This window comes from Etheostoma cragini, chromosome 12, assembly GCF_013103735.1.
Source record: "Etheostoma cragini isolate CJK2018 chromosome 12, CSU_Ecrag_1.0, whole genome shotgun sequence".
In the NCBI taxonomy this organism is placed as follows: Eukaryota; Metazoa; Chordata; class Actinopteri; order Perciformes; family Percidae; genus Etheostoma; species Etheostoma cragini.
Genome location: NC_048418.1, coordinates 19,136,091 through 19,149,820, shown reverse-complemented (window position 1 = coordinate 19,149,820; position 13,730 = coordinate 19,136,091). Strand labels below are relative to the sequence as shown.

Below are 13,730 nucleotides of genomic sequence, written 5' to 3'. Positions count from 1 at the left end.
ACAACACACAAAGCTCCCACTCATGCATCACACACATGCACAACCTACCTTAGTGTAAACCCCCCATGACAGTTCCGTCTCTGTCACCATGACAACAATCCCAAACATCCCGAAGATGAGTGCGTAGTCGCTGAGCCGCTTCCGCTTCTCAAACAGCGCCCGCCGGTGGCCAAGCCTGTAGCCAATGTCCCTGTTCTTCTTCTGCGGCGCCCTTCCTCCGCTGTGCCCGCTGCCCTCCCTGACCAAGCTCTCATTGGACGCCTTGCTGGGGTCTTCGCCGCCGTTGCCCTTCGACACCACCACCTCCAGACCAGAGCTGTGCAGCGCCTGCAAGGGCTGCGTCTCCGAGTCGAGCTCTGCGAGGTTGCGGCGCGACGAGGACGCCAGGCTGCCCACTAGTGGTCTCACCACTCCGCCATTGTACTTGCAGGTGTTCATGGCTATCTGAGGGAGTCGGCCACTGCTCTCAGACAGGGAGGGCTTGGATCCAGCATGGCTCAGCTTCTTCTGCTCAGTAGTGGCCTGTGAACAGCAAGAAGAGTGCTAAATACACACAGACACTCCATTCCAAGGTACTTTGATTGTCTCTTTTAAAGTTAACTGGGCTAAGCCGTCCTGTTGTGTTTTGACTTGAATTATTTCACAGGGAAGAGCTCATGCCTTTGAGAGGCTAAGATGCTTTAGTAAGTAATGCAATGTACAGTATGTCATGTTTGTTTTTTAAAGAGTGATAAACACAATACTATCACAACAAAAAATGGTGTAAAAACTGACAGCAGGTTGATACAGGTTTAGACTTTAAATAGAGCACTGATGTGGGAGTTACATTGCTGTGGCTCTAGAGAGGCCACAAAGAGGGAAGGATCTTGCAAAAAATAATACAAAATGTTTTTGATTATAAAAGCAGACTAATTTAGTGCTGAGCAGGACAAAACATACAATATGAACCAAAATATCAACCGTTCTTGTTCAAATATTCTTCTTCCTTGGGAAACATAAACCGAGTGCAGGTAAAGGTGATGTGGTTGTTCATTTTAAGTTCAAGCGCGTGTTAGGAAGTGTTGATAAAAACAAGATAATCACCATTTCACAACAGTGGAAACCTTCCTTCCTTTAACAGTATGTTTCCGGCGTTTTCCTTTAAGAAAAGGGCATCATAATTGGATGGCTCACAACAAATGAATAATGAATGGACTTTGATGTATAAATAACCATATAACCAATAGCGGACCCTACAAAGTGCAGAAAATTGAATCTTTGCACTGCACAAATTTAGACATGAATGATTAATGCTTGGCGTGACCCTGTTTCCTATTAGAGGAACAGTCTTCTTCTGCAGAGATTAGAAGCAGGCTGCACAAAAAAGAATGAAAAAAGAAGAAATGTGGACCTTCTCAAATCAGGTTTGTCACAGAGACCACATGTGAGATTCCCACTGGTTTTCTTTGAAACTGTACATAAGAGTCTGTTGAGGGATGTGGAAACAAGTTGCAAAGCACACATACATACATACTGTATATTCAACCACTAAGTAGTACATTGTTTTAGAGCTGCAACGTCTTATCATTTGATTAGTTGTCAACTTTTAAATTAATCGCCAACTATTTTAATAATTGATTAGTCGGTTTGAGTAATTCTTTTAAGATAAAAGTAAAATTCTTTGATACCAGCTTGTTTTAAATGTGAATATATTCTAGTTTCTTCTCTTCTCAGTGACAGCAAGCTGAATATCTTTGAGTTGAGGACAAAACAAGACATTTGAGGACGTCCTCTCAGAAACACGGATCCACATTTTTCTCCATTGTCTGACATTTTATAGACCAAACAACTAATCGATTAATTGAGAAAATAATCAACAGATTAATAGACTATGAAATGTCGCTGCATCCCAATATTGTTTATATAATTTCTAATTTTACCGAGACAGGAGAGCATATCTTGACCCTTTTTTCAAAACTTTTTTTTACCTGCACAAAATGTTGCTGTTTTTCTTTTCTGACCCTAGCCGTGCTTCTCTTCTTGCACTGAGTCATCTCTACTCTTCTTGGCAGATAGGAGTGAGTCTCTGTCCCGGTTACGCAGACAGAAAATGTTCAATCCACGCAGAGGCTGTGAAGCAGTCACCCCAGAAGCATCTATCTGCCTGTCTATCTTCTGCCCTTCAGAGACTCGGGCAGATTATCATAATGGGTTATGAAAACTTCACATGGAACAGTACTTTTTCCGAAACAAGTCGGGGGTGTGGGATAGCACTGCTGGCCCTTTTTATTAGCCTCGACAAAGCACGCCTAATGCCTTTAAATGTGCTAGTGGGAATAAAGAAGGGCGGCCTAATGGAAATTTACTAACGCCAGTCCTGTGATGCTATCGTCTTGTGCATATTGTGGCTCCATGAGAACAGGACTAAAGGTTAAGGATTAGTGCATCCCATAGTGTTTCTAATCCCCTTTTTGCTATTAAATTGCTTTTTAATCTGTGCCATTAGAACCTGTCTACCCTTTCGAAGACTGAGTGAACTTTAGGTTTGAATGACAGGAAATACTGTACAAACAGATGCTGATATGGCAATAGTGGTCAGGCTGCTGTTCTTTATTAGAGGATAAAAATAGAACAGGGAGTGCTGAATTTTGCAATTTTGATTTCAGTTTAACAAATTCAATTAACTCAATAAAAAAAGTTCCTTAAAGGTTCAGAGTAGATTAAATGTCTCAATACAGATTTTTTTTTCTCCAATCCGTAAAAGGTTAATTTTTACAATATGTTAGAAACAAAGAGATACAGCAAGGCATATTAGAATCCCTACATATTCATCATTTTCACTGAAACAAAATTACAAGCATCAGCATCAGCAGCAACAACGCTATCAGTATAGACAATTATCACTGATGACAAAAGACCAGCAGCAGTGCCAAATCATCTTAATGCAGGGACTGGATGAGCAGCATTAAAATTATTGCTTGATTGAACTCAAGTGGTGTACACAATGAAACTGAATAGGTTATTTTTGTAGGCAATTTTAATACGTTTTGTTAAATGTTATAAATAAGTCTTCACCATGCCTTTTTCCCACAGCATCAAGCTCTAGATTAGATCTGCCTGCCAGTGTGTCAAATCTCCAGCATAACTTGTATTGAGCAACTAAAATATCAGTATTCTTTTATTTTTGAGTGTCACAACATTATGTCATTCATCGTCAAAAGAGAATTTCCTAGCGTTTGTGTAGGAAGTAAATAACTCTGAAGCTCCTTCTCTGAGCTCAGGGTATTTTTAGACCCAGTCAAACTTTCAGAGTGGTTCTGAAATGCTTGATATGCAAATATGGGTCCTGGGCCACAATATCTGAGAAAAACTATTGTTTTGTGAAGTTATAGGACATGAGTGTATTTTTACTGTTTATCTGCCTAGACACAGTGTTGGAGGCTAAAGGTTCAAACCACCATCCCTATGATCAGTAGCCAGTCTGTTCTACCACCACAGTTTATGACACAACAGTCAGTCAAGAAATGTCATTGTTCAAATTTGTTCAAGGTGTTGGTTCATAGAGCAGAGGGAACTCTGAGTAAGTATGACTGTACAATAAATGATTGACAGCCTACTCTCAGGCATGAATCCTCCCTGCTCCGTACTGGACAAACACACCACTGGCATGGATTGACTTGTCTTCAGCTCTTCCAGAGGGAAAAACAAAAACAAATAAGCATAACAAAATAAATGTGGAGTGAACTGTTTAACATATATGGGGTCTCAATGATTAATTTTTCCTCTTTGAAAGATTATCTAACCCTAACACATATAGGACAGCTGATTAAGAGAAGGGGAGTGACAGGGGCAATGACATGCAGCAAAGGGCCGCAGGTCGGAGTTGAACCTGCAGACACCACGAGAAGGACTGAGCCTTTGTACATGGGGCGCACACTCTACCAGGTGAGCTATCCAGGTGTCCGTCTTGGAATTTCTAACTGAACACACACGAATGATGTGCTTGATAAATTCCTCCCGACTTTCTAAATAAAACATATTAAAATACATATGAAGCCATGTAAAAGTAATCTGGCTTTGCAAAGCTATGGGTTCCTCCATTCCTTTAGTTAGAGTGGACCAATAGCAATGCATAATAAAAAAAAAAAAAGATGTATTCCCCCCTTATAACATTTCTATATATTGTAAACAGTGACACTATAAAATGAGACGCAGAATGCACCCTAATATGGTTTCCAATTACATGTCCATTGATCAGAGTAAAAAGGCCGTGTAGTGACAGCCAGGAGCCTGAGATGTAAAAGGACACCGTCCCAGGAAGTGTTCCAATAATGTAAATGAACAGGATTGATGATGGACACCAGAGAGCAGGGCTGCTGTTACATCCTCAGCTTTAGTTAGCAGTTTCTGGTGATCATCAGTCACTGATCCAGGTCAGGTATATGTGTGTGTGTGCGTGCGTGTGTCTGTACAGGCACACTGAGGACGTTAGACAAAACACATCGTACATGCCTGACTTTTTCCTCTGTTTAACTAAAGAGTCCTTCACAGACTTTGCAGCAGGAGTCCTTCCATCACACTCCAAAACCTCAGCCTCCATGAATTCCATTCTCTCGCCCACTTAGCCAGATTTCCTAAACAGTGCAGTGAAAGGGCACAGTGGGCCAGCATTGCCCTTGCCATCCCATGATGCCTCCACAGAGGAGACGCAGTGAGGCTGCTTGTCCAGCCGACCGACGGCTCAATTTCATTTTGAATGGCACGCAGCATCCAGGCTCTATGAAATGGAGCCTCATAATCAAATTGAAAAGCCTCAGTGCAGAACAGTTTAAATGAAGGCAACTCTCTGCCTCGCTCCTCTCCGTCTCTCACTCTCTCTCCAGCCGGCTCAAATCTAATAGAAAATCCTCATTCTTTAGTGTTGTGTGGGGCTTCTGTGCTGCAGTGTTAAAGGCTTATCTACCCTAAAAATGGAATTGTGTATTCTAAAATCAAGTGTGTTCAATTCTGCGTGTTTGTTTGTGAGTTTGAGCATGTGGGTGCTGGTCTGTTAAATTATGTGTGTGTTGTATGTGGGTGGGTGGATGTGTGCATATGTGAGCTAGTAGAACAAGCTGAGCCTAAGCCAGGCACTGGATTAGGTCGGATATTGACATTGTGCATCGACGAAACAAGCGCAAGGAGGAATTGTTTGAGAAGATCCACGTGTATGTGAGTGTGTAAAATTTGCAAACGGATGCTGACAAGGCTGGCATGAAAGGAGAAACACAAAAGAGAACAAGGAAGAAGGAAGAGCGGCACAAAATGGCAGAAAGTGAGGAAACAGGAAAGACAGAGAGGGTGAAGGAGAAAGAGATAAATTAAAAGAGAGGGCAGACAGCTCCCTGTGGGTGTCTTTGCCAGCCCCTGGAGTGATTGAGAGCTGCAGGCTACATTCTCCAGTTTGTCCCTGCACACTAGATGCTGTCACATTTCTCTGACAGGCCAGCAGGCATCGAGGCTCCTCCGTCCATCCCCGACCAGCATGTGGATCATTACTCAGCGCGGGCAAAGACGGGAGGAAAATCAGCGGCTGCATCCCCACATTCATAAAGAAAATCCTCCATCGCAGCTCTCTGTGTGTGCACAGCAGTGATTAAAATACACAATATATATTTCATGCGATCTTGTTGGAGTATCTAATGCTCCGAAATTAATAGCACAGACGTCTATATCATGTTTCACTAAACTGTCATCTTCATCAGTGTCCAGGTAGAAATGCTATATCTTCGCAGTAGTAGAAAGGGTGAGCCTCTGTGTTCCGAGTCTTATCGCCTTATACTTCATGTCCCACGTGGTTCTACGGGGCGGCTGTGGCTCAGTGGTAGAGAGGTTGCTTGCCAATTGGAAGGTTGGTGGTTCAATCCCCGCCCCTGCAGTCATTGTCGAAGTGTCCTTGGGCAAGACACTGAACCCCAAGTTGTCCCCGGTGCTGCGCATCGGAGTGTGTGAGTGTGTATCTGATGAGCAGGTGGCACCTTGTACGGCAGCCCCGGCCACAGTGTATGAATGTGTGTGAATGGTGAATGTTTCCTGTAGATGTAAAAAGCGCTTTGAGCAGTTGTTAAGACTGGAAAAGCGCTATATAAATACAGCACATTTACATTTACTTATATCTCTGTAGGGATGTCCGCTGTTAAATAATGGCTGGTTTTGCCCTTCTGCAGGATAAGTCAAAGCTGTTGTAAGTGTTTCACAAAGACACCACAGTCCCAGAGATTGGAGAAGCAACTGACGTTCAAAGAGTATTTCACAGAATATTCTCACGACGACTTCACATGTCTGGAACGATCGGCAAGAGTGCGGACAACTGCTTGATTTCCACTTAAGTGAGCAGCTCACAAGTGTGTGTGTGGGACAAGAAGAGATCACAGTGAAGCACATGAAAAGCCAAGTGAGTTTTTCACCTCATACATTTATTCAAACATTTCCAGTCCCACATCTACTCATGTCTGATTGTGCATATTGGACATGTTCAGTGTTTAACATCTGTAACGAATGAAAAGTGATCACATGACTTGATTAAGGAAGGCACACTTCTTAAACAGTTGGCAAATCACTGGGAAAAGAGATGTTATACCTATCGGTATCTGCATTTATAATGGACAATACAAAAAAAAAGACAATTAAATGTTTCATATCTGAAGTTTGTATTTTTATATATTTTATTTATCAGAACTAATATATTTATATATACTTATATTTTGATGTTCTTCTGTTCTGTTGTGACAATAAAACAAGTTATAATTTTTTTTAGGGAGAACTCATAACTACAAATAACTGATGTTAGGGAAATCTGTTTATGTTTTGTGACGCGTTTCTGGATTTTTTTTTAATAATACGTTATCGGCCAATACATCGGTATGTTGAATTTTTAAATAACCAAATATTTGTATCAGTATCAGCCTTAAAAATCCTTTATTGGTCGGGCTCTACTTTAAACCAATCACAATTATCTTGGGCGGAGCTAAGCTCTGGACGCAGTGATGGTGGCTCCGCAGAATAGTCTCATGAAGGAACTTGTTTTGATGGAACAATGCATCCTGCAAACGGAAACCGCACATAAAATAATAAATGAAGTTAACTGTTCACACAATACAGTAACAGGAGCTAGTCAAATGAGCTGGATACATGGTGATACATAATTTACTCTCACCAGTGTATCACCGTGTGTACTTTTCAATTCAATTCAATTTTATTTATAGTATCAATTCATAACAAGAGTTATCTCAAGACACTATACAGATAGACCACACTCCAGAATTTACAAGGACCCAACAGTTCTAGTAGTCTCCTCCCGAGCAAGCAACAGTGCGACAGTGGCGAGGAAAAACTTCCTTTTAGGCAGAAACCTCGGTCAGACCCAGGCTCTTGGTAGGCGGTGTCTGACGGGCCGGTCGGGGTTAGAATGAAGAGTGGCAATAACAAAAATAGAAAAAATTAGTAGTCTGTAGCAGTTCTACACTTCATCCACAGTAATCCCACCAACCGGTCGTATAATAAACATATTCTCTGTAAACCTTTACAATCATTCCCCAAAACAACGAGTCAGGCCTGCATTGTTGAATGATCCAAAGTTTCCACAAACATTTCCATTTTTAGCGAATAGGTTGCTAGCTCAAAAGTTTGTTGTAAAAAACAAAAAACAAACGTGTGACACAGGACAAACCCGACAATGAGTTGCAAGTGGCCCGGGTCTGTAGTGTAGCGTCCCATTATTATCAACGGCTTTAATGGAATCCCCAGAGGAAAGACCCAGCACAGCAACTCAGCCCGAGAATAAAAGGCAACAATAAAATCTACACACAACACATTGTGACAATACAATTTCAAAAAACAAGTTCAGCACTACAGTCCCCTCAGGGAGGCTATAACCTTTACTGAGGCAAATAACAAGAAACAAAAATCAATAAATAAAATACGACACAATCGCATTAAGTCACAAAAACAAGATGAGATTATATTACTGTTAGTTCAGCGTTGGCATCGTTTAAATATCATATTCACTCCAACTATGAGTCATCTAATGTTGCCCTAATTATTTGTTTGTGTATTTTACTATGTGCACATTTGATTAAAAATCTACAGATGATTCTAAAAACGTTAAAAAAGAATTAATGCATGATGAATCCAGGGTTGGAGCTGCATATAAAAGCTACCACAGATAGGTTATTTAGTATCTAAGGGGGGAACAAATCATCTTAAATTCTGTGTAAAAATGAATGTATGCAGATCTTACTGTGCACACAGCAGGCAGTTATCAATGATGGTAGCTTGATAACAGAGATTTTTGGCCTCTAGCAGTGCTAGGCCTCCTTCACTGTTCCTCCTTTTCTTACTCGCATGCTCTTCTCTCAGAGATTAACAACAAAAAGGAGGCAAAAACAAGACAAATCCTCCATGGAGAAAAGGGACATGCCTGTGGGAATGTGTTATTGTTAGGACTAATAACTCGCTGTGTTTAGCAGAGACACAATGCTTTTATAATTAGGACCCAACAAGGTTACTCCATGTAAACCTGTGTGAGTTTGTGTCTCATAAACTAGGTCCTTGGGAGATTGGGGTTAGAACTGATGGGGGGATTACCGTCCCTGTGGGACACCCACTGCCTCATTAGGAACATTTCTTTTTAATTTCCAGCAAATTAAGGAGGCAGGTTGTTAAAAACTTAATATGAAGATCGGGTTGATAATGGATGGACTGATGCTGCCAACCAACCTTTAAATAAATACACATACAAATATACATACGTATACAAATACACACACACATGACAGGCTTCTGTATAAATATAACTGAACCTTTTGACAAGTACTAAACTAAATGCAAGGAAGATGTCCTATTTATGACTTATACCAGAGGTTTTCAAACTGTTAGGGCGAGTTAAAGGGGGGATGGGGGAGGGGGTGCTTTGACTCAGCCATATGTGAACACACATACATAACACAAATAGTTTGAGATCCATTGTGACTTACTATTCTCAAAGATATCTTTATCTCCAATGTCCATTGTAAGCACATGTCTGTAATTCCGCTTAAAAAAATTGCACATTTTACCCTGAAAACTTGAGAATCATCAAGTTTTGTCTTCAGTATCAACATAATCCAGTGATTATGCAAACATGAATTGCTAATAGCTTATTCTAGGAGTAAACTTAAAACTATCCTCTTTGAAAAAGCTTATATTTAGGGAGTGAGGAGTTGCAGCGTTCGCCTAGACCGGCGGGGGACGGTGTATGTCTGCAGACGCAGCACCCCTTCTCTTCTCTGCTTCTTTTCATAGTCGTCAGATTAATCTACCAGATATTCAATGATATAAACAAAGTAGAGGGAGGCAAGGCAGGACAGCCCGATCCTGCAGGGGAGAGTTCTAGCCCCACCAGGCTCCTCTGCTTAACCTGTCTCTCTTCATTATGCTGTTAAAGTTTTAGACTGCTGGGGAACTTCCTTTGACACTGAGCTTCTCTCTCCTCTCTCTCTTTCTCTCTCTTTTTCTATCTTTATGCATCCTTGTCCCAGAAATACTTGTTACTAGCATAGCTCTGGGGAGCTTATTCCCCCAGAGTCCTTTTTTTGCCCAGCATGTGTCCTTGGCTTAGGGCACCTAAATCATGGTTGCAGCTGTCCCAATGGTCCTTCTCCGCGCCCTGCTATGTCCTGCTACATCCAGCTATGCTCTGCTGTGGCCTGCTACATCCTGTAACACCATGAACTACTACAACTACTATTTCTGGTCACTGTTCCATTATCTGTATTGTGACTATATTGCCTTTGTTCAACACCCGCCCAATTTACCCCGTCAAAAGGACCACTCTAAGCCCAGTATGTTTGTTTGCGCTGACAAGTGGTAAAAATAAATGCTTATAAATGACACAACGGCCGAAGAGTCCGAGTAGAGTGTTTACGTAAGAAAGCACCTTAGACATAACTCAGGTGTGTGAGCGTGAGCAGAGTGTAGATGTTAAGAAAAAAAAACAGTTTTTCCCAATAAAGGTCGTTATATAAAATGGTTTTATTGTAATCCGGCTGTTATCAGAACTATTATAACTTGAATAATAATAATAATAATAATAATAATAATAGTTTTAGTTCATTTAGTTAAATTCTACAACTGGTAAAAAAAAAACGTTCAGATTCCGGAAATCTTTGCTCTGCTGTGCTCTATTTTGTTTATTGTATTACATGTATTTCTATGATGTAACAATATGAGAAAATTACTTATTTTTAATATCTGAAGAACAAAAGGCTGGTGTAAGGACTTTTTTTGGTATAGACAGAAGGTTCATATAACTTAACTTAAACTATTAAACTGCATCTTATATGCATGTAAAAAAAAGTCCTATTCCAGGTAAAATGGTTGATGGCACAATATACTGTCACACATCACATATTCCCAGTGTTTATGTTGAAACCTGCTCCTTGAGGTTTGCCATTGTACATGAAAATGGGACCAGAAGAGCATTTCCACGAGTCTCTGATCAGCTCTCTTAAGTATTTTCTTTATTTAAACTAATTACCAGTATTCCCCAATATTGCTCCCATTCTAGCGGATTGCTTGATCGATGCCAGATTTGTGCTGATAACCTCCTTATGACGAGGCAGACCCAGTCTTTGACATAGTCTTATGAGAGGAGCCCATCCCTTTTATTTTAACACCACTTTAGTCTTTTATAAACATTCATTCTTAAATTCCAGCGCAAAATGAATCTAATGTGACCGGTTATAGCGCAAACGGCGCGCTTAACCTATGTTACTGGTTTCTGGCTGCACAGTGACTGGTCATTATGCTACCGTGGAAGTGTGATGCTGTTTTGAGCCTTGTTACAGGTATAACATAACTATTTTTTGTCATTATCACGTGCCCTGACAACTAGCGGTATGAGCTAATTAGAGGATGGGGCTAAAACTGGTCACATTAGATTAGCATTAAAACATATCCCAGAGGACGGTTAACTCGGTCCCAATGTGTTAGTCCGAATATTTGCACCAGAATTGTCCTTTAAAACTCTTAGGACATACTTTCCGTGGTTCCCTTCATTTTACAACTAAGGGTTTGCAACGATTTGTTGTTCCACGCATGCGCATTTCAGCTTCCTCTTGGACTTTACATATCTGTCTCGCAGATATTTTGATAGCAGACATTTTCATCTTTCCCAAGCGGTTTCGTGTCAGGACTTCTATTCCATTTGTCTGTCTTTGTATTCCTTATAAGAAATTACATAAATGTGGGTAATGGCAGAGCTTCAAAACAAGTGTGGGTGTGTTGATGCAGTAGTGGACGGAAAAGATATTATATATAACTGTGTGTGAGTATGAGACCATTTTAGAGAGACCACCCTCCACTCTCATTCACATGTACAATTATCCTCTCATAATATTATGGTAGAGTGTAACATGAGAGTAAGTATAGTTGTCCATTAAAGAAAGTATTGTATATGTAGTCAGTGACTGCACATTTAGGAGGGCATAGTTGTGTGAAGGAGAGTATATTGTAACATCATGATGTTGTGTGAGAACGTATGAATTTTGACCTAAATGGCCTCTCATACCAATACTTCTTTCCACTTTTCTAAATGATAAATAATGCACATGGTTGGGAACAGCACACACACACACACACACACACACACACACACACACACACTTCCAATTTAGGAGCAAAAGGAAAGCCAATGATGTACATGTAATGCTTTAAAGGTTACTGTGAAGGCAACATAATTAGCTTCAATCTCAATGATTTTCAGTGAAAAACATAAGATCATTGTCAGCAATTGTCTTAAATTATCATCTTGCCTCTGGGCCCAGAGGACTAAACCATCTTCATTAGGTGACTGTTCCCCTGGCGGCTATTTGACATCCTAACAAGACCCAGTGACCATATATTCCTCTCAGAGATTATCACCGTTAAGTGCCCCATAAACCACTCTGCCATCCCACAATTCTGACCTCTCATCTAACTGCATTCACTCTTGTGACATCCAACAACAGCGTCAATGTATAAATGCCACAGCCTGACAAATTCTATTTTCATTGCGAGGTGATTGTAAGTCATTTAAAAACGAGCCCTCTGTAAATTCGGGCCAAGGCAGTTTCTGTCGTTCCCAGAGGCAAAAACATCAATGGAGGAGAGAGAAGCCAGGACAACCTATAGCACAGGACTGATCGATAGTGCAACAAAGTCAGTAAAGATTGACTGGAGAGTTGCCTGGAAACATCCTGCTTGAGATTTATGACGTGAGGAGGACGCAAGCCAACCGGAGAAGCTAGAGGACACGAGAGGGAGAGGAAGAGGAAGAGAGAGTGATGGAGAATCCGAGGAATTCTCATTGTTTTAGCATTTCAGGGTCAAACCGAATCCTCATCAATATCTCACAGAGAATATATACATTTTAAATACCACTGAATAACTAGATAAATAGGGGGTTCCCTGCAACTGTGCACACTTTCCTATGAGAATAAACACCATTGAAAAGAAAGTTCAATCTCAAATGGTGTTAATCTGAAAACCTTTCTACTGAATTCCCCATATTCTAGTTATTTTCCATTTTCATTTCCACAATGAGACTTTCACGGACAAACAGGAAGAAAAAGAAGAAGACATCTAAGGAACCAGACGGTATATGTTTGACATTCCAATGGGGAAATGACTGAAACAGTGAGGAGATGAAAAAGATGATATCGGGTTTCATTGCTTCGCCACACTTGCAGAGAGCCCTCACCATATGTCACCCGGCTCTAGCATGCTCTGACTGCTGCAGCCGCCAGCTAATTAAATATCCTTATCTGGCTCTGAACCCCCCCTTTCTTCTGAGACAAAGGCCAGTTGGAAAAGAAGCACATTGGAGTCACCCACAGATGCAAATTAACACACACACAAACACACACACACACACACACACACACATATATCTATATATATTTAGTGCACTTTAGAGCGCCAAATGTAATCTTGTTTTCAGGTAGGTGAACCATAACCAGACCCCACACTGTACTGTACTGTACTGTACAGTCAAAAGAACCATTTAATGCTACTCTATTACTTCTTGCATGACAAAAGTTCTGGAAAAATGTGCTAACACCCCCCAGCTGTGATTGTTTTTATGGAATTAAGTGCAGCAGTTTCCTAATGCCCCCTGGGCCCTTTAGTGTAAAGTGATTCTATTTTTTTCTTCAGTCTGACAGAGAAGAAGACGTGGCTAGGGAGCGGAAAAGGAAAATGGACTCTCAAAGAAAGAAGAAAAGAGATGGAAGGCAGCTTTGTTTGTGAAAGGGTTAAAGGGAAAATGGCAGTAACAAAAGGGGATATACGCAGACCCCTGGCCCATTAAGGGGTTAACAGTTGGAGGGAGGCTGATAATGGAGGCTGGAGCGGCTGTATATGAACTACAGGGAGCCGAAAACCATAGAAACGGCTAACATAAACCGGAGATAAGCAGGGAGAGTGAGGGAGGGAGCGAGGTGCAACATTTCTCTCATGTCAGCATTGTGTGAACACCAAGATTAACAAAAATAGCATTCATACATTGTTCTAAAATCAATGCTTTTTATTATGGACCACAAACACATGTTCACACCCATTTACGCACATGGTGTGATACTTCCACCCTCTTTGTAAACATGACTGCAGATGCATAATTACACATGGAGCGCCGTTGCTGTGACTCAAACAGGAGAAAGACTAGAGTGTAGCGATACGGTAGAGGATTTCTAAAA

General features: G+C 40.9%; 1 protein-coding gene across 2 annotated transcripts in view; it reads right to left on the bottom strand.

Moving 5' to 3' along the window:
* Positions 1–13,730, bottom strand: part of kcnn1a (potassium intermediate/small conductance calcium-activated channel, subfamily N, member 1a) — a 51,706-nt gene that overhangs the window by 28,828 nt on the left and 9,148 nt on the right. For both annotated transcript variants that reach the window (XM_034886793.1, XM_034886792.1), the window contains exon 2: positions 49–522. In XM_034886793.1, coding sequence (XP_034742684.1) covers positions 49–522 — 474 coding nt within the window. The remainder of the gene's footprint in view (positions 1–48; positions 523–13,730) is intronic.